The 22,462-nt window shown below is 36.8% G+C and overlaps 1 protein-coding gene and 1 pseudogene across 8 annotated transcripts in view; both read right to left on the bottom strand.

The window, feature by feature from the left end:
* The window catches only part of Acbd5 (acyl-CoA binding domain containing 5), a 42,073-nt gene extending 29,685 nt beyond the window's left edge, over positions 1–12,388 (bottom strand). The window contains exons 1-4 of one of the 8 annotated variants that reach the window (XM_058578620.1): positions 12,311–12,388; positions 10,773–10,941; positions 5,468–5,588; positions 4,029–4,101 (exon numbers count right to left, since the gene is read on the bottom strand). In XM_058578620.1, coding sequence (XP_058434603.1) covers positions 4,029–4,101; positions 5,468–5,588; positions 10,773–10,848 — 270 coding nt within the window. In that variant the 5' untranslated portion in view covers positions 10,849–10,941; positions 12,311–12,388. The other 7 variants (XM_058578621.1, XM_058578618.1, XM_058578617.1 and 4 more) reach the window with 7 other exon arrangements.
* A 4,965-nt stretch (positions 12,389–17,353) lies between these two features.
* Positions 17,354–18,050, bottom strand: LOC124091367 (myelin protein zero-like protein 1; annotated as a pseudogene).
* Positions 18,051–22,462: the final 4,412 nt, after the last annotated feature.

Below are 22,462 nucleotides of genomic sequence, written 5' to 3'. Positions count from 1 at the left end.
CAAGTCAGCACTTTTTTCACTACCCCATATTGCCACAACATGAATACTGATTTAGCAGAATCTGGTATGGCAACCAGATACCTATCCTGAACCTCATTCAACACCTCCTTTGATCTTCCTCCAGAACAGATCTCTATTAGTTCTCTCATTAAAGCGATTTACAAACCACCAAAACAAAAAAACCTCCTTCCTTAAACTCTAATTTGTCCTGAGCTACTCAGTTCAGTGTTTAGGTGCCCCCAAGCCCCATAAAATAAGAGTGAACTTTGGAGTTGAAATGTCAGAACTAAATAAATGGAGTATGTACCAACACTAAACAAATATAAACAGTATTCTTTCAGTAAGGCAGAACCTTCAGTAGAAATGACACAAGTGGCCACCACAAGACCTATCTAGAATTTAATTTTCTGATGAAGAAACTAGAAATCAACAACCAAAAAAATTCTCTCCCTTTCAACAATGCTGAAATACAAAAAAAGGTACACACATGCATGTGTTCAGGCATACACGAGACGTATAGGAAGAGAGAGGCGTACACATATACGTACAAAGATAGAAACAGAGACACACACCCAAAGTCAAACAAGGAGACACAGGCAAATCTCAGTCTAGAAGAGGTAGTACTCATCCACAGAGAGTTCATTTCAAGTTTTAAGTTAATAAAATTAGTTCAAGCGTAGACTTCTTTTTTTAATATTTTTTAAGTTGTTGATGGACCTTCATTTTATTTATTTCAATGTGGTGCTGAGAATTGAACCTGGTGCCTCACACATGCTAGGTAAGTGCTCTACCACTGAGCTATACAACCCCAGCTCCCCAAGTGCAGACTTTTAACGGTAAGCTGCATAGACTGTAGAAAAACAGCATTCAAAACACAGTAATTTTTCTAGATATATTCAGCACTTTCCTCAAAGAGACACATCATTTTTAGGTGATAAAAATATACTTGGAAAGATACATATATGCTTTATTAAAGCAAAGAAAAAATTCCTCAGGTTTTTCTTGTCTACAATGAACATATCTTTTAGTTACCCAAGTCCCAATGCTTAATCTCTGTTCAATAATCTTAGTAATCACAAATTTAGTCTCTCCAGTGCTTCTGACCTTCTGAGGAGACTCACAGATATCAATCCCAAGTATGCCAATGATTAGAAAAGTCTATCGCCCACACAAAGTAAAGAAATTGGCATCCTGCTTTTTCCCTCAGTCTCTAAAAGATGTTTATCATGAGTCAAATCTTAAAAATACAAGTCAACTCAAAACTCAGAGAAAGTCGGTGCTCTAGACTTGTGTAGCTCTAAACTAGACCCTCAGCCATGGTAACTTCAGGTTCTATCCTTTATAAGATCCCACTCTAATCCTCCCTCTATTACAGCAGATATCCAATCCTCTTAGAAATCCTGACACAATTAATCTGGAGTCATGCAAGGGCATCTCTACCAGTGAGTCTAATGTGCAGACAGGATTAAGTACACTGATTTCTCTTTAAATTCCACAGACAAAATGTATATTATTCAAGTGTTAAATGAATATTCTGGAAATCCCCATAAGATTTTGTAAAACTGTATAAAAAATAGGATTTTATACTTCCCATTGATTATATATCAAAATAAACTTCAAAGAAATGGATTTTTCCCTAAAACCATCTTACTTACTTTATTCACTCAAAGCTAAAACAATTTTGGATTCCAGCAACTTTTTTGGTGATATTTTACTGGGCAATTTTATAAATTATGATAAGCAATATTCTACCAAACAGGATCCATTATAAAACACAAATTAATAAGGCTCCTAAAACCCATGAAATGAGATTTATATTCTAAAGAGTAATGGTACAATGATTCATGAACTATGAAACATGATTTAATGACTGCTTCAATTAGTAAATTATTAGAAAAAGTTACATAGAAACATGCAATTTTTTTATACCTTTATTTTTTTATGTGGTGCTGAGGATCGAACCCAGGGCCTCACACATGCTAGGCGAGCACTCCACTGCTGAGCCACAACCCCAGCCCCTAGAAAGATGCAATTTTATCTACTGATGTTCATAAGCTGAACTCTGAATGTAATTTAAGACTTATCACATTTTCAATCTATAGGTATTTAATATTTTAGATTTAACTCTAAAAGTTTACTATAAACTTTGTTATTTGTAATAGAAAATGAAAATTTTAAAGCCTATTGAAGACAGTTTGTTTTTTTTAAATAGAGAAATAACTACAAAAACTCATATATGGAAGAAGTATTTTAAGACAGCTAAAAGGCAACACTATAGTTTAAATGAGGGTGGAATGTACATTGTTTTATCCCCTTCTTACTTTAAATTGTGACAACATTAATTAGTAAAACTGGATAGGAAAAATATGTAAATTTTGCTTAATGTGGCAATTCAACCTTATACTATAGAAGTATATCCTCAAAATTATAATGACATTTAAAGTACAGAGAAAGAAATAGGGGGCTGGGGCTGTAGCTTCAGTGGCAGAGCGCTTGCCTAGCCTGTGTGAGGCAGTGAGTTCAATCCTTAGCACCACATAAATATAAATAAAATAAAGGCATGCTGTTGATCTAAAAAAAAAAAAAAAAAAAAGAGAGAGAGAGAGAGAGAACAAAAAAAGAGAGAGAAAATAAAAAGGAATAATTATCAAACCAAACCAAAAAGGTTTTGAATTTTCTTTCTCTGATTTGAAGGGCTCTTTTTTTATTGTATTAATGATATAGATAACAGCCAAAAGAATTAAAGTCTGCCCTCTACCATAAAGCCCACTAAATAAAAATTGTGAAAATGTAACAAAGGGCACCACTTGAGCAGTGCAGAAGAGAAACAACTAGCGATTGATACCATTGAGCCATTTGGCAAAAAAAACTATTCCTTTTTTACAGATTTTCTTTATGTTTAAAGATAATTTATTTAAGGTTTTCAAACAGAATTAGATTTCACAACTTCTGACCCATGCCCAATATAAAATTCATGATTTTTTCATAAATGTATTCCTCAAAACGATGCCTTAGTCTCATGTGGTGGCACATGCCTGTAATCCCAGCGACTAAGGAGGCTGAAGCAGGAGGATTCCAAGTTCAAAGCTAGCCTCAGCAACTTAGCAAGGCCTTAAGCAACTTAGTAAGACTCTATCTTAAAATAAAAAAGGTTTGGGAATGTCTCTCAGTGGTAAAGAGTCCCTGAGTCCAATCCCCAGTACCAAAAACAAAACAAAATGCCTTTGATAGACTTAAAAGAGCTAGTTAAAAAGGAATGCCCTCCTCTGTAGTCCACAGGAATCCTAAAAGCATCATTATCTTTTTCTGCCTTTAAAGGAACTATGCATTCACAGAAAAATGCTTGTTACTAGTAAGTCCACTGATGAAAATGCATCAATTTAGCAGTCAAAACTTGTAAGAGAACATTGCTGGGGAGTCTTCGTAACTTTTCCTCCCAAATACAATGTTCCAAACCTGAAATGCTCTTCAGACAGACCAGCACTTACAAGACTCCCAAGTAAGAGACACCAATATTTTCAAAGATTTGTTGGGCAAATATTTATATATATATTTTTCCAAGATTCCTATTTCTGTACTTTTTCCAGAAGTTGACTACAGAGAAAGAAAGATGTAAAAAAAAAGCTAAAATATCCCTACAATATAGGATCTTAAGGAAAAAATACTCCTGTTAAGATGAACTTTAACAAAGTACATAAAGTTCAAATAAACTTAATAATCTAGATTCTATAGTAATGTACTACAATCTCCTTGTTCTTGAAAACAAAGCAGCTAATTTGTCTAATAAAAGTAAATTAGAGGGGCTGGGGATGTGGTTCAAGCAGTATCGTGCTTGCCTGGCATGCGCGCGGCGCTGGGTTCGATCTTCAGCACCACATAAAAAATAAATAAATAAATAAAGATGTTGTGTCCACCAAAAACTGAAAAATAAATATTAAAAAATTCTCTTTCTCTATCTCTCTCAAAAAAAAAGTAAATTAGAGCTGCTCTGAATATTGCTATTTTCAACTATAAATTATTTTCCCTACCTTTTTCATTTCTTCAACATATGCAATCATGGCTTCTTCCTTGGTCATATCACCCAAAGAACTCCAAGCATCCCTAGCAATGAAAATACATAAAAACAATAAAAAAAAAACTGATTTTTCAATTGTAGAGAATACAATTTATAGTTGACACTATATGGTCAATTAATTTAAAATAGGTTCTACTTAAAGCCATATTATGTTTCCAAAAAAAATCTCATTAACAAATATGTCACCTGGAAGAGAACTATCAAAACAAAAAGAACTGGCAAATTAAATAGCATTAAAACAATAAGTAAATAACCTATCCAGACATTAATAGGTCACAGAAACTGTAAGCTACTCATAAATATTGCCTAAGAATTCTTTAAAAGTTTTTACATATAATTATACCAAACAGTAGTGGAAATGAACATTTTAGAAGTCTTCTGTCACAGCCATGTTTTAAATGAATAGAAGTTTTGGTTAAAAGTTTCCACTAATTTAAATAAGAGTAATGTGTACACTAGAACAAAAACTAAAAATGGTTCCTTATTTCTAAAAGAATGAAAATATGAAGGTAAGAAAATTTTAAACTCCTTGAAATGTTTGCCCAATATGAAAATCTCTCTTATTATACATTTTTCCCAGAAGGAATTTAACTTCACTGAAGTTCAATTCTAGGGAAAAAATGTTAAGCAAATAAGTAAATTTTCTTGAAACAAAGAACATATAGCTATTTCGTTTAACCTATTACTTTATTATAATTCATAAAGATCTTACTGGAAGTACCATATTTAGTACTTTTAGTGGCTCTTAAACATGCTTCATCAATTAACATACTTGGTTATAAGGTACAGTTGAAAATGGACTTTTGTGAGACATTTGTAAAGTGTGCAATGGTATTTTAAAAATATCAAATGTTAGTGGACTGGGAAAATGATAACAACATCAATAACTTATCATTCTTTAATTGTATTAAAAGCCAAATTTCTACTCAAATGCAGTGGCTCAGAGGTAATAACTGAGATAAAAAGTTAACATGGCAGTACCTGAGTCATATTTCTAGTTACATATTATCTGAAAGGCTCAAAGCAAACAGTATCAGTTGATGAGCAAAAGTCATTACTTTTCTTGGCAGCTAAAAGAGGCAGGAAAGTTTATCTCTTTTACTTAGTTCAAGAGTTGCTTTGAGATTTAAAAAAAGAAAAACTATAAGAAGATGAACTGAAAATCCTTTATGTTTTTGATGCACCTATCCTCTTGGTTTTACTGTTTTCTTGTCTTGCCCAAGATTTTCCTATTTGTGTAAGTAAGACTGTATGAAGAGCACCTAGAGGACAAAAACTGTATGCAGTACACCTAGAATATTTTATGCACTGAATAGTATATAACCACATAAGTAATAGTGTGTGATAATTATTAAAATTGAAATCCTTTCTTGGCTCTATAAATGAAATTACCATTTATATCTTCCAATAGGATCCCAGAATCCAGGTCTTGAAAGCTTACAGGGTCCTTCAGTTGCCTGTTTATAGAAGCTATAGAACTTGAGCATCATTTCATTTGTTGGCTGGAATGAACCTATTGGAAACATACATTAAATACAAATTACTTGGGGAATAACACTGATAACCCATGGTTGTATATTAGCTTAGCCATGCAGTACTATAGTGATCTGATATTTTAATAGATAATTTTTTCTATCTTAGAAACAAAAGTTATGGCAGTTTTTTTAGTTACTCTGCTTCTTTGATTAAAAAAAAAAAAATCTCTGAAACTTTAAACTTAAACAATTCTAAACACAATTCAGAGGCCTGGGAGGCCGAGACAGAAGGATTTTGAGTTCAAAGCCACCCTCAGCAACTTAGCAAGGCCCTAAGCAACTTAGTGAAACTGTCTCAAAATAAAAATTAAAAAGGGCCGGGGATGTGTTTTCATACAGTCTTACACAAATAGGAAAATCTTGGGCAAGACAAGAAAACAAGATGTTTAAGCATCTCTGGGTTCAATATCTGTACCAAAAATAAATAAGTAAGTAAGTCAGTCAGTCAGTAAGTAAATAAGTAAATAAATAAAATGAATAAACACTCTAAGGGTATAACCAAAATAACCAAAAATAACCAGAAAACATCACATAAAATATATGGAAGTATAGGGCTGGGGTTGCAGTTCAGTGGTAGAGCGCTTGCCTAGCACGTGCAAGACCCTGGGTTCGATCCTCAGCACCACATAAAAATAAATAAATTAAATAAAAGGTTTTATGTCCATCTACAAATAAAAAAAATTAAAATATGGAAGTACAGAATAATGTTATTAAGCAAAATAAAGCTTGTGAAAAATCAAAACTGACTAGCATAAATGAAAAAAAGTTAGAAACATACTTTGGTTAATAAAGTATCAACAGTAAAAAATCAAACTCCTCTTGGCCAAATTTCAATTTCCCACTGGATAAGGAACTTTGGCTAAAGCCAACCAGTGTGTACTTTAGTGGAAAAAGAACTAATGCAATATAAAACAGATTTCTCAATTTTTACCTTTGTAATTTTGGTTAAATCAGTTTTTTGAAGATAAGTCTTCATATATGTTTCTAGCATATCTATCAATATTCATAACCTCTTTTATATTTGAAATTTTCAAAGTATAAAGTCAAGTACCATGAATTGGAATATAATTTTTTTCCCCACACTGTGACAATTCAGGGGCTCTCTGAGATCCTCAGATCATCCTCAGCCCTTCTTATTTTTTTAAATTTATTCTAATTTTTTATATACAACAGCAGAATGCATTACAATTCATGTTATACAAATAGAGCACAATTTTTCATTTCTCGGGTTGTACACAAAGTAGAGTTACACCATCGTGTCTTCATACATGCTTCTTATTTTTTATTTTGAAATGCTGTCTCACTAGGTTGCTGAGGCTGGCCTCAAATTTGTAATTCTCTTGTTTCAGCCTCCAGAGTCAATGGGATTACAGGTGTGTGCCACCACATCCAGCTACAATACTCTTAAAATGAAGAATTGGAATGCTAGTTTTTTTGTTAATAGATAACTGGCTAGATAATTATGATACACACAAGTAACAGAATATTATAATGATAGCCCTAATAATGGCCTGATAAATTTCATGATCTTCTATAAAGTATAGGTTAAAAACAGCATATACAATATGATCTATTTTTACAAAATAAGAATTTACATACATGAAAAATACATCAAAAGGCTATACATAAAAATGTTAAAAGGAGCTATCTCTGGATAGTAGATACACAGATTATTTTATTTTCCTTTTTACTTATCTATGTTAATTTTTTTTTCAGTATTAGGGACTAAACATGCTTAGCAAGCACTCTATCTCTGAGTTACATCCTCAATTTTCTTTTACTTTGAAACAGGGTCTCATTAAGTTGCCCAGGCTGTCCTTGAACTTGAGATCCTCCTGCCTCAGCCTCCTGAATAGGTGGAATTACAGGCATATGCCACCACACCTGGCATTTGTTTAAATTTTTAACATTAGTGCATATTACTTTCAAAGCAATATGTATTATTTATTATACAAATAAAAACTGTAAGAAGGTATTTTGAAAACTTCATGACTTCATACTAAACAGATAACATGTGAATCAAAAGCTAGTCATTTATAAAAATGGAAATTACAACACTGACAAACTGAGAACTGGTGTTTCAGGTCTAATCAAGAATGAATAATTGGGGCTGGGGTTGTGGCTCAGAGGTGGAGCACTCATCTAGCACATGTGAAGCCCTGGGTTCAATCCTCAGCACCACATAAAAATAAGTAAATAAAATAAAGGTATTGTTTCCAACTACTTCCAAAAAAATAAAAAAATGTTTTTTAAAAAAGAATGAATAATTAATTCCTAATCACAATAACAATTATCTATATAATATAGGCACATTTGGGAGTATCTACTAGATACAGTATTTCAATGATATAGTTGTTTTTTATGCAACAGAGGAAAAAAAATGCAGAAAAAATTGTTAAAAATGGTTACCAGTGAGTAACACAAATCTACATTTGAAAATTCAAAAACCTCATCTCTTAATGTCTTCAGTAAGCCAACAAAGTAAGATATTTTGTGTGTGTGGTGCTTGAGATTGAATCCAGGGCCTTGTGCATTCGAGGTAAGCATTCTATCAACTGAGCTATACCCCCAGCCCACAAAGTTAAGATTTAAAGGTTTAATAGGTTTGGCTCAATGACACATACTTTATATTAAAAAAAAAAAAAAATTGCCAGATGCAATGGCACTCTCCTGTAATCCTAGAAACTTGTTAGACTGAAGCAGGAGGGATACAAGTTCAAAACGAATCTCAGCAATTTAGTGAGGCCCTAAGCAACTTTGCAAGATCCTTAGCTCAAGTGCCCTGGTTTCCATCCCTGGTATCAAAAAAAAAAAAAAAAAAACCCAAACAAACAAAAAAATTATTGAACATATTCTGCGCTGTAAGATTGCAGACAAAGTATGATGTATCTGATCTTTTGTCTTTGAGGCACTCACATGACATACTTAATATATGTGTTTGAAATATTATCTAAGAATTTATATTTCTAAAGATCAAAGTCATTATTGCACTTAGCAAGGCCCTAACCAACTTAGCTAAACCCTGTCTCAAAATAAAATTGTTAAAGCTGGGAATGGTGATGCACACCTGTGATCCCAGCAGCTCAGGAAGTAGAGGCAGAAGAATCTCAAGTTCAGGGCCAGTCTCAGCAATTTAGTGAGGCTCTAAGCAACTTAGAGAGACCCTGTTTCAAAATAAAAAATAAAAAGTGCTGGGAATATGGCTCAGTGATTAAGCACCCTTGGGCTCAATCCCCACTACCAAAAAAAAAAAAAAAGCATTTATTATTAAATATTAAGCAATAAAAACAAAACTATAAGATTTTGCTTTTTGTAAAATAGATCAGACCAGACCAATTTTAAAAAACAGTGTTTTATAAAAATATTTAATAATTCCTGTGAACCAAAATAAACTTTCCCTCCTGAAAAAAATTAATTTAAAATAAAAATATTTAATAATTCATTATAACAAACTTGTGGCTCAATGAATATTACTTCAGTTTCAGAAAAATAACATGATCTTTGTGTGGAGCCAGTGGGGGGACAGATGCTGGAGATCACACTCAGGGTATCCTGCATGCTAAGTCTGAACTTCACCACTAAGCTACACCTCCAGTACTATTGTTAATTTTAACTTTGTAATAATGCCTTCTAAAATGTTAAGTAAATACAAACTCTTTTAATTTACATGAGTTTTTTTAGTAAGTTGACTAAAATGTTAAAAAAAAAAAAAAAAGTAAGCTGAAGACATTAAGTCTAGCTTTTTCAATTTTCAAAAAACTTGTACTACTTATAAAAAACTCTTGGAATCATACCTTTCTATAAACACCCTTAACCTAACATTAAAATATCAATACTTAAATAAATTCCTATGTTATTTGTATACATTCTGTTTCTTCTAGCTTAACTTTCAATCCTCTCTATGACCTCCTTCAATGGAATGTTTGAAAGTATAAAAGAATCAGGAGACTAAAGCAGAGAATCACAAATTCAGTACAAAATAAAAAAAGTTTAAAGGGCTGGGGATGTACCTCAGAGCCTCCCTAAGTTCAATACAAAGTTCGGGGCGGGGGGGGGGGGGGGGGGAGATTACAAAAGGGAACATTATTTTTTCTGTACATTTGTTTTCATAACTTTCTTTTTTCTTTTTTCCAAGGGTGTCACTAGGATTGAACCCAGGGCATCATTCAGCCTAAGTACCAGCTCTACAAAACTTTCTGAATCTGCACTTAGCAAATTTTTGAGTGAACTGTATTGAAGATTCATTACTTAGCCAAATATGATTAATGAAAACCCAAGAAGATGATATTAAATACTCTAGTAATATGTTTATATAGTCAGGTTTCCCACTCTGGTACAGTAATAGTGCTTAAAAGCATTTTTAAAAATTAGTTTATGATTTAAAATAATCCATATGATGCAAAGGACATGAATTGCAAAGTGAAAGTCTCCCTCCCCAAGCCACTCTACTTAGAAAAGGGGGGAAAAAATAATGGCTGAAAACTTTCCAACACTGCCCAAAAATAAAATTACAATTTACAGTTTACAAACTGTAAACAGGATAAATAAGAAGAAAAAAACACATCTAAACACATCATAGTCAAATTACTGAAAACTAAACAGAGAAATGACATACTAAAAGAAAGAGAACAATAGATCTGACTTTCCCCACAAGCTGCAAAGAAGGTCCAATATAGGTATATGTTAAACAAAACAAAACAAAATGCTAATACAACGGAATAGCAGCAAAAAAAGTATATTTATTAAAATAAACCATTTTACAAATGAATATTGCTGTTTTTTCCTTTACTTTACTTCTTCCTTTCTCTTACTTCATAGCAAAAGTTTTCAAAAGGTTTGAATTGTAGATTTTCGAGTATATGGTACCAGGTATCCCATCCCAGATTTTTTTTTAACAAATCCGCAGTCATTAAATGAGAAGACTTTCGTTTTTAACTATCTAAACAACTTAAAATGTGGATAACATTTGTCTGTGGCTTCAAAGATCAGCAGGTCGTTAATTCATATTCAATACCTCCCCTACCAATTACATGCCTTTACAACACAGGAAAAAAGTAGGCTAAATAAGCCAGGCTCGAACCAGAAAGAAGGTTAAAGAAGGTGAGGTTTAGAGACCTTGGGCCTCGTCGGAAGGCTTCTCCAGCGGGGCCCAGTGCACGTACCATTTTTCGGCAAACTCTGGATCACCTTCACGGCCGCCTCAAACCTGGTTTCATGGACCGATCTAGTGTCCGCCATCTCCAGCCGCCAGCGCGGGCCCCGGTCCCAAGATCGGTCGGCAGGAATCAGGCAGCAGCAGCAGCACCAGCTTTCCCAGGAGCCTGCATGAAACTGGAACATGCAGCGCAGCCGCGGATCAACATGCCCCAAAGGGAGGAGGCCTAGGAACGCAGCTGGTCAGTTCCCTTTTGCCCTGCTCTATCCAGGCCACACAAATCGAGGTGGCCTTTCTCCTTCCTCCCCGGGGCGTGACTAAGAACCAGAACCCTGCCCGCGACGACAGAAAATTAACTCACCGAGAGGAAGAGCATCTCTAGCAGAAGGCAGAGGGGGTCCGGCCACCGGTGGTCGCGGAGCCGCTCTCCCACTCGAAGGACTCTGGCCGACCAACCACACCCCCCATTCCCGCGGAGTCGGTCTTTCAATCGGCACCCTGCCCTCAGCCCCGCCCCGGAGTCACCGCAGGACCCACCAGCTGCCGCCGCTGCCGGTGCCGCCGCCGCCGCCGCGCAGCAAACCCCACCCACCCGCCCCGTGCGGCTGACGCTCGCGGCCCGTGCGTCCCCAGAAAAGGACCTGGGAGAGGCGAAAGGAGAGACTGCTGTCCAAGGGGTCACCGACCCGGATTGACCAGGGGAAGACCTTGTGCTCGGGTTGTTTAGGAGGGTGGGAAAAGAGGTCGCTATACTCTGGGATCACGGAGTTGGATTCTGCCCCTGGGCCCTAAGGGCGCGCGAGGGTCCCTCCGGACAAAAAAAAGAAAAAGAAAACCAAACGCGACAGACTGTGCAGTCCCCAGCTCCTGCCTTCTCTTAGGATAGGGCTTGAAGAAGGTAATGGGACAGAAGCAAAGAGCTTTAGATCCAGACAGGCTCGGTGCGTACCTTCCATTCTGCCACTTGGATTCTGTGACCTAGCGCAAGTCTCTTAGCCTCACCAACGGCACCGTGATACCACTCCAAAGGGTAGAGGATTGGGGACTTTGGAAGGAGATGCTTGGCCCCCAAGTTTATGACAACTTTCACCGCCCCAGCCAAGATGTCCGAGCAGCAATCAAAGGAAGTCGCCCGCTACTCAACTGGGTCGGAAGGGGGACACCTTCTCCTACACGACCCCTTTCTATGAGCCCCAGGAAGCCCAGCACATCCCTTCTCTAGCCCGACTTAAAAGGGGATTGGGCGTGGGGAAGGGGCGTTAGAGGGCCCTATACAGACCGTCAAACCTACATAGGGATACCCTGGGCCTTCCCCGAGCGAGCACAGCTCCCCCGCTTCCTTGGGCATTGAGAAAGCGCCCCCAGACCCGTAAGGGGTGTGTTGTCTTGGGTTGCGGGGTCGGAGGGGTGCGACCCGGAAATCTCAAAGTCGCCCCACTAGGAGCATCGTTTTTGTCGGTTCAGGATGGGTTAGAGGGGTTACTAGCACAAATCTAGTCGCGGATCCTAAGACTTTTCTCTTCGAGCCGCGGTGCCGGCATTTACCTTCGTACTGCCGGCAAGGCCTGTCCGGTAATGTCCCCGACGCCCACCCCTTGCCCGGCCCTGCCGACTTATGGGAAATGTAGTCCTCCCTCTGCGGCGCTTCAGGGCGCCTCCCTCCCGGCGCCGGCGTTCCTCCCGCCTCTTCCGGTGGGCGTCTGGGTATAGCCCACCCTCCCGGCGTCTGGCGGAAATCCCTCCTCACCGCTGGGTCGCGCTTTGTGATCCTTCGCGGGGCCACATCCACTTCCAGCAAAAGGGACTCTCAGTGGCCTGTTGGAGAGGTATCCTGATGTGACTGGACGTGGTCGGGAGACGGGTTTAATTTCTTTCTCTTGGTGCTCATTAACATTGAGTTCATATATGAAAGCCAAAGAGTACCGTAATAAAGACTTCCGTTTAGTGAGTGGCTAGTGTTTTGACAATCTCCAGACACTCCGAAAATGCTGTAGGGTATTTACGAATGAGGAAATGGAGGCTTACAGTAACGAAACTGCCCAAGGCCCTAAGATTTAATAAGCACCAGAGCCAAGATTCACATAATCCCAAAATTTGGCCTTTTCCCAGCACAACAAAGGAAGATGTTAGCAACTTAATCAAACTGGAATGATTTTATGTGTTTAATATGATAATATATGTGTTGCTAGTTATGCATATTAATTAAAATATTTTGGACGTTTACTTCTAAGACTTCATTTTGACAACTGGTCATTGGGATTTTGTAATGAGCCACTCATTGTTGCTCTTTAGGTAATTATGAATGTGCGAGCTGTGTCAGTGATACACTGAATTTCCATTTCCTAGTTGTATAGATTTCCAGTTACAAACAATAGCGTAGAATAAAGGAAATTGAAGTTATTCAGGTAATGATTTTTTTCAAGTAGGGTTTTTTTGTTGTTGTTGTTGTTGTTTGTTAGTTTATTTTCTTGTTTTTGTCAAGAAGTGGAAACTACCTAAGTACCCATCAAATAAATAGATAAAGGAAATATGGTACATGTACACCGCAGAGTACTTTCAGCCTTAAAGAACAAAATCCTGTTGTTCATGACAACATGGAGATTGTTATGTTAAGTAAAATAAACCAGACCCAGAAAAACAAGTACCATATGATCTCACTCATGTGGAATACAAAAAAAAAAAAAAAGATCTCATAAGTTAAGAGTAGAATTATGGTTACCAGATCCTGGAAGGTAGAGAAAAGAGATTTATGGGCTGGGATTGTGGCTCAGTGGTAGAACACTTGCTTGGCATGCATGAGGCACTCGGTTTGATCCTCAGCACCATAAAGATTGTGTCTACCTAAAACTAAAAACTAAATTTTTTTTTAAAAAAAATTTAAAAAAGAGATTTGAGTTTGCTCATAGTTAGATAGGAGTAAGTAGTTTTAATACTGCCCAGTAGGATGACTATGGATAATGATAATGTACTGTATATTTCAAAAAGCTAAAAGTTTGAATGCTTTCAGTATAAAGAAATGATCAATGTTCAAGGAGATAGATGTTTGAACATTACAGTGTATACATGTATCAAAAAAATCAGGTAGTACCCCATAATTACATACAATTATGTTTTTGTATCAGTTAAAAATAAAATTTTTAATTTTAATATTTAGCTCAATATATCTTAAACATGATCATTTCAATATAAAAACAATTATTAAGATGTTTTACATTTTTTCATTCACAGTTTTTGAAATCCAGTGTATATTTTGCATTTACTGCATATTTTAATTCAGATCTACATTCAAACTAAACTGTAGATTACTACTGTCTCAAGTGGTCAGCAGGCACATGTGGCCACCATGTTGATCAGCATAGTTCTTTAGTTCACGTGTACTTGTTGATGTTTTCCACCTGCTTAGCTTTCAATCCCTGCTGTTACAATATCTGCTGAGGTTTGGAAACAACCCCATCCTTTTGATACACATGTAAGCTGGGGTGAACAACCATCTTGATTTACCTGGGACTGAGAGGTTTACTGTAAAACAGGACTTCACAGGCAAAACCAGGAAGTCCCAAGAAAACCAGGATGCTCATCTTACATGTTATATATACCTATTCAATTACTATATTGTATTATCCTGGCTACTGTAATGTGTTCAGCTGTAGAATATATTAACCTGGCTGCAATCGTGAGGTTTTATGGAAACCAGTGGGAAAAAGAGCCTTATTTCCTGTGGTGGTCATTATCTATAAAGCTTCATCTAACCACCTTTACATTAAAAGGGGAACACCTGGTTGAAAATATCACCTACTGTGCAGGAAACCACAGCTAGAGAAAAACTGAATTTGGGGAAGTTTTTTTTTTTTTTTTTTTTTGAGTCCTAGATCTAGCCCTTCCTGAACCTATGTTATTCTTGACTTTTTAGCAAGCCAGTAATTTTTTTTTTTTGTACTGGGCATTAAACTCAGGGGCACTCGACCACTGAGCCACATCCCTAGCCCTATTTTGAATTTTATTTAGAGACAGGATCTCACTGAGTTGTGTAGTGCCTCATTTTTGCTGAGGCTGGCTTTAAACCTGCAGTCCTCCTGCCTCAACCTCCTGAGCCACTGGGATTATAGGTGTGTGCCACTGCACCCTGCAGTAAATTCTTTATACATATTTCTGTTTTGTTTTTTAAACCATTCAGGTTGAATTCACATTATGTAAAACTAGAACAGTCCTCACTGATAAAATAAGGAAGAAAAAATATGGAATCCAAGAAGTTTAGCTGCAATATGTCAGGCTCATGAGAAATGCACTGTGGAGTGTGTGTGTGTGTGTCTAATGAGGATTGGAAACTTAGTACCTTAGTGAGGTAGGGAATTGAAGGCACTGAAATGCATGCTGGAAATAACCTACAAATTTGTAGGGGATTTTATTTACTTTATTATTTATTTTAATTAGTTCATTATATTGTACATAATAGTGGAATTTGTTGGTATGTATGTGTATATGCACACAATATAATAATATAATTTGGTTAATATCATTCCTTAGAACCCCCCTTCCCTCCTCAACTGCCTCCTTCTATTTTCCTTCCTCTTTTCTACTAATTTTCTTTTTATTTTCAAGAGATCCCCTTCCAACATTTTTCTCTCCTTTTTTCTTTCTACCTTTGTGTATGAGAAAAAACTTATGACCTTGACTTTCTGAGTCTTGTTTATTTCATTTAACATAACTCTATCAAGTTCCAACCATTTTCCTTCTGTGACACAATTTCATTCTTCTTTATGGCTGAATAAAATTCCATTGTGTATATATACATTTTCTTTATCCATACATCCATCAACAGACACCTAGGCTGGTTCCATAATTTGCTATTGTGAATTGTGCTTATATAAACATGGGTATGCATGAATCACTATAGTATAATGACTTTGATTCTTTAGGATAACTCTGGTTATCCTAAAGTCATGGTATAGCTGGAAAATATGATGGTCTATTCCTAGTCTTTTGAGGAACCTTTATATTGATTTCCATAGTGGTTATACTAATTTACAGCCCCAAAAATACTGTAAAAATGTTCCTTTTCCCCTCAATCTGCTCCAGCATTTTTTTTCTCTCTCTCTCTATGGTATTGGGAATTGAACTCAGGGACACTGTACCACTGAATCACATCTCCAGTCATTTTTGAAATTTTTATATTTTGAGACAGGGTCTTACCAAGTTGCTGAGGCTGGCCTTAAACTTGCAGTTTTCCTGCCTCAGCCTACTGAGTCACTGGGATAACAGATATGTGGGACAGCACCCAGCCTATTAATTTGTATATTTTCTCTCTCTCTCTCTCTCTCTCTCTCTCTCTCTGAGAATGACAATATACATAACTGTTTAATGATCATTATCATCCTTGCCATTCACAGTAAAACATGATTTGAGATGGGGTCAGAGTGGTTAATAGAGGAAAATGAACTTTGGGGAGAAAATAAATTAACTTGATTTTTCCTCATGTCATAGTTTATCAATTCTAAGTAATGAGGGAAACAAGAAAAACCAAAACGTAACGATTAAATAACCAAACAGGAACAGAGAAGAGAGTCTGGAAGTAGCAATACTAGCCTTACTTGATTCATAAAAATCTTGACCCCTTGAACCTCAAGTGTATTTGAAGCAGTAGAGAAGCTGTTTGGAAAGCCAGGTCTGTCTGCCAGATGCTGTCTTGTTGTAACATGCCTAAAGCTTTCAGAGAAAGTCCATCCTGTGCAGAGATCTGGAACATTGGGGAATGCAATCCAGGGAGGCCTGTTCCATTTCCCCCTACTGAGAAGGGAGGCAGCTCCTCTCTGGTTTGTGTTGTTTCCACTCTGACTCAACAAGGAAGGACCTCAGCAAAGAATGTAACTGATACCTTTTGCCTCCAAAGGTGCAACACTCCTGGAGCAAACCCTGGCCTTTCTACTTTAATCATCTCCGTGGTACCTAGAGGACCTTTGGCACTATCTTTTGCTGATATGAATGCACAAACTGATATGATATAAAGGGTGTGACATTAAAGTAAGTCCACAAAACACATAAAGTTTGACCCATATTTTAGAAAAGCTTAAACACAAACTTTTCAAACTGTCTCAAAGTGGCATAACTAACAGATATTGTCTAAAAGCCACAACAAAACACTAGACAGGACCCCTGGTTGTGCTTCCATCATAGGATTTTCATCCTCCAACTACAAATAAATGTTAAGACCAGTTGAGTCTTTGGACTTAAAGGCCATAGCTACTGGAAACACTAGAAGGTCTGCTACTGTCTCCAAAAGGTTACCATATTTAAATGATGGTGATAGGAATGTTTTTGAAATCTCCCAAATGTAAATGGCCCTGAAAGAATGTACAAAAACAGCAAGACAATTTATACATAAGTAGAATCATACCATCTTCCCTTCATGCAACACTGGCTTCACATCAGGAAGATTAAATACATACCTTCATTCACATCTTTTTCTCGCTCTGTGCTTACTCAGGTGCTTGTCCTTGCCAGAGTCCCTAAGGCCATACATGGCTATGGGCTATATTTTGTGTACAAGAGTTTATTTTGGATTTGTTTCTTGCTTAGGATATGTTCGGGGTCTTAATTTTTCGGGATGTTCAGGTCCACCACAGACTCTGATGTGTTCATCTTGTCACTGTGTTTGCCTCTGGAGTGGTCTAACTGTGCATATATGAGTGGGCCCTGGTGGGATCTAGAAGGCAGACTCTTTATTAGACCCTCTGTGTTGAAGAGGGACTTCCCTGGAGCCTGCTTAACTGGTGACAGAAACTCTGATGTGCGGCAGCCAGTGTAATCCCACTTAGGAGTTTTTCCTTCTATAGAGAACTTCCAGGATCATGCTGACCAGCAGAGTTAGACTTATGATCACAGCAGTAACTATACCCACCACAACCCAGATTAGAAAAAGGACAGACTGGCTTTTTCAAACATAGAGAGCCTAATGTGCCAACCGAGGGAGTGTTCTTGATGTCACAGGTATAGGTGCCATTGTGTATAAACTGTATACTATGTTGATTGACACACTTTTCTTATGGAGGTCTCCAGTCCTTAAATGGTAGATAGTTCCCAAGGTACACTTCACCTTGAGAGTAGCAGAAAAACAACATAGTAGTGTAGGCCCCCTAGGGCTGGAAACTTCAGGAGACAAAGATCAACCCAATGCTGGTGTTAGCAGACTTGAAATTGCACATCAGCTTCCCTGTGTCCTGTTCGACACAAAGATTTCTTTTGGTATATATGCTGCCAAAGCTGACACTCCTGCAGTTGATAGCACAAATATCAGGGTCAGCAGTAGCCATGGTCAAGGCTTGAAGCTGCCATTCCTGCGCCAGCTCCTGGTGGCACTGCTATGGTCTTGCCACTGCTGCAGCTGCTCCTATGGGCACTGGACCAGCTCCCCACTACAGCTGGCTCACTGCTGCTGCTCTGTACTTCCACCTTGTTTGTATTCTTGATGGCCATCATTCTAACAGAAGTGTGATGAAATCTCATGGTAGTTTTTTTAAATATTTGTTTTTTAGTTAGAGGTAGACACAATATCTTTATTTTATTTTTATGTGGTGCTGAAGATTGAACCCAGTGCCTCACACATGCTAGGCAAGCGCTGTACCTCTGAGCCATAACCCCAGCTCTCATGGCAGTTTTGAGTTGCATTTCCCTAAATGATAAAGTTGTTGAAAATGTTTTTTTCATATATTTGTTAGTCATTTGTATTTCTTCTTTTGAAAAGTGTCTGTTGTTCATGTGCCCATATGTTGATTGGGTTACTTGGTTTTTTGGAGGCATTTTTTTCGAGCTCTTTTTGTATTGTGGATATTAATCCTATGTCAGAGTAGTAGCTAGGAAAGATTTTCTTCTATTGTGTAGGTACTCTCTTCCCACTCTTAATTGTTTCCTTTTATGCATAGAAGATTTTTTTTATGTCTGCTCATTTATTAATTCCTGGTTTTATTTCTTGAGCTTTAGGAATCTTACTGAGGAAGTCATTGCCAACATCTACCAATATCTTGGAATGTTGACCCTACATTTTCTCCTAGCAGTTACAGAGTTTCTGGTCTAATTCCTAGGTTGTCTTTAATCCATTTTGAGTTGACTTTAGTGCAGGATGAGAGATAGAAGTCTAGTTTCATTATTCTGCATGTGGGTATACAGTGTTCTCAGCAACATGTTAAAAAGATTGGCTCTTCTTCAACATATGTTTTTAGTGTCTTTGTCAAGGATCAAATGATTGTATCTTTGTGATTTGTCTCTGGGACTTCTACTCTTAACCCTTGATATATCTTTATGTTTTTATGCCAGAACCATGCAGTTTTTGTTACTATAGTTCTGTAGTATATTTTGAAATCCAGTATTGTGATGCTTCCAGTATTGCTTTTTTGTAGGCTTGGAATTGCTGGGCTATTCTGTGTCTTTTATTCTTCCATATGAATTTTAGGACTTATAAAAAATCTAACTCTGTGTAGACTGTCTGATATTTTGATAGGAATTATGTTAAATACTTAGATCATTTTTGGTAATATGATAATTTTAACAATATTAATCTGCCTATTCATGAACATTGGAGGTTTTAGATACTGTAGACATCATCGTCATCATCGTCATCGTCGTCTTCTAGTTTCTGCTTATCTTGGAAGGTTTTTATTTCTTCTTCTACGTTTAAGAATAGCTTTGCTGGATATAAGCAATCTTGATTGACAATTATTTTTTCATGGCTTGGAACCCATCCTATCAAGCCCTTCTTGATTTTAGAATTTTCACTCACAAATCCAAAGTAATACTGATTGGCTTGTCTCTAATATTTTGTTTTTCTCTTAAGGCTTTTAAAATTCTATTTGAACCTGCTTGTGTGTTTTTTTTTTTCATAATTTCTATCTCCCTATTCAACTTCTCATCAATAGCCTATACTGAAATCTTTAAATCATTCAGTTGTGTTTCTGTTTCTCTTGTATTTCATTAATCGTTTTTTATAATTCTGTATAATGATAACATGTTGTGGAGAGGATCTTTTTGATCTTGTCGCTTTGGAGTTTTGAATGCATCCTGTGTGTGCACGTCCATCTCATTGCTAAAGTTTGGAAAATTTTACTATTTCCATAAAGAGGTTATTCATACCATTAGAAGGCATATGACAACCCTCTTCAATTCCAATTATTCTTAAATTTGTTCTTTTAATTGTAAGAATTCTTGTATATTCTGATCATGTTTATAATACAGTGTTACTATTCCAGGCTGGCCACTTTGTTTTCCAGCTTTGAGCTGCTGTCTTCTCATGGTCTGCTCAATTGGAAAAACTTTCAACTGATTTTTATTTGATTTATTAAGATCTTCATTTTCAAGATTTCTGTTTGGTTCTTTTTCAGTATTTTTATCTCTCTATTGAATTTCTTGTTTAAATCCTGAACTACCATGCTTATTAAGTCATGTTGTTTTCTTGGAATTCATTAATCATTTTTATAATCAGTCTTTTAAATTCTTCATCTGATATTTCATCCACTTCAATGTCTTTGGAGTCAGGTGCTGGTGAATTATAAACCTTAGTAGGTATCATGTTATCTTGTTTTTTTCATTCTTGTATTCCTGTGTTGAAATTTGTGTATGTTGGAATGGATTGCATGGGCCTTTTGAGGTCACAGCTTCCTCTTGGTGAAATTTTCTGGGATAGCAGATTGTTGTGAATTATTCAATATATTCCCAAGTGTGTTTTGTAGTATACTTTCACTGCTAGTTCTTTGGTGATAATGAGTGTACTTTGATACAGTGTGTATTGTGTCAGAGCTTGATGATCTCACTTTCTCTTTAGGTCTTACAAGAGTAGGTTTCTTCTTATAGGTCTGGCTGTTGTATTGTATGTAGCAGAATGTATGGAATGTATCCTTTATGATTGTTCTTCTAGCCTTAACAATATTAACAATATTCTAAAAGGATATGGGTTGAGATCCCTCATAGGAGTGATATCAAAAATCTTTGTGTTATTTCTTTTTTTTTTTTTTTTTTTTTTTTTTAAATATTTATTTTTTTTTTTTAGTTCTCGGCAGACACAACATCTTTGTTGGTATGTGGTGCTGGGGATCGAACCCGGGCCGCACGCATGCCAGGCGAGTGCACTACCGCTTGAGCCACATCCCCAGCCCCTGTGTTATTTCTTTGTGTTTGTTTTGGTTTGGTTTTTTGGAGCACTGGCAATTAAACCCAGAGGTGCTCTATTATTAAGCTTTATCCCCATCCAGGATGGCCTTACAATCCTCTTGCCTCAGCCTTCCAAGTCACTGGAATTACAGGCATGCACCACTACACCTGGGTTCTCTGTTTTTGCAGTAGGTGTGGATGTCCATGAGTGAGACCCGAGGTCTACCCTTTAGCTGTTCGTGCTTGGGACTGATCATTGGTTTAGGTTTTTGTTTTTTTTGTTTTCTTTGCTCCCCTAATCTTTTTTATTTTGTGGGGGGCAGGAACCAGGTATTGAATTCAGGGGCACTTGACCACTGAACCACATCCCCTGCCCTATTTTGAATTTTATTTAGAGATGGGGTCTCACTGAGTTTTTTAGTGCCTCGCTATTGCTGAGGTTGGCTTTGAACTCTAGTCCTCTTCCTCAGCCTCCTAGGCTGCTAGGATTACAGGTGTGTGCCACCGTGCCTGGCTCTCCCCTATTCTTTATGTTAAAGTGTTGCTGAAGGGACTGGAGATGGGGCTCAAGTGGTAGCGCGCTCACTTGGCATGCATGAGGCCTGGGTTCGATCCTCAGAACCACATACAAACAAAGATGTTGTGTCCACCGAGTACTAAAAAATAAATATTAAAAAATAAAAAAATAAAAAATAAATAAAGTGTTGCTGAAGTTTGATCAAGGTTAGTTTGTATGTGCAGCAGGGTATGCTATGTCTTGGCTGGGTTGTAGATGTAGCTCAGATTCCCAGTATCTCATAGAAAAGGGGAAGATAAACAATAGCAGTGAAAAATATACAGCATTAAAATAAATACCCTCCGTGACATTTACCACACTAATTACCACTAAAACAGGAATGGCAGGTCAATAATTGACAATAGCAACAACAGTAAACAACCATAAACTAGATCTGGCCTTAAAGTAAACATGTCAACTACCCCATCCGCACTACTAATAACCACAGCAACATGAATGACTGGAGCAGGGATTATATAAACTATATTTTTCTAAAAGATGGTAAAAATGCAATTCATTAAGAGAAAAGAAAGTGACTCATGAAGACAAAACAAAGTTTCAGAATATTCAAAATGTGAACAGAAAGCAGAAGTACCAAGTGATGTTTATAAAGAAGAAGAAGAAAAAGAAACAAAATAGAGACCAAGAGAATCTGGCTATTAGAAGGAAAAGAAAAAGTAAGAAGAGAAACAAAGAGAACACAACAGCATAAAAACTAAACCAAACAAATACCCCTACCCCTCAAAAGATAAAACAAAATAACTAATGAATTAAAAAGTGATAAAATGAAACATATATATTTGAATGCATATAGAGTCACATATGTATGTAGTATATATGTATATGTATGTTTGTATGTATATCCACAAACTAAGAAGAGCACAGCAAGAACACCAAAGGAAAAAAGTTCTTAAGGAAAATGAAAGAATTGTCACCACCCAGGTGGTCAAAATTGTTGATGAGGAGAATGTTCTCTGCCTATGTTGAACTATCCTTCTTTCCATTTC

This window comes from Marmota monax, unplaced genomic scaffold (genome assembly GCF_021218885.2).
Source record: "Marmota monax isolate L192 unplaced genomic scaffold, Marmota_monax_Labrador192_F-V1.1 WCK01_AAM20220418_F8-fsc00072, whole genome shotgun sequence".
Lineage (NCBI taxonomy): Eukaryota > Metazoa > Chordata > Mammalia > Rodentia > Sciuridae > Marmota > Marmota monax.
Note: the sequence above shows the minus strand (reverse complement) of the source record. Positions and strands in the feature narration are given on the sequence as shown.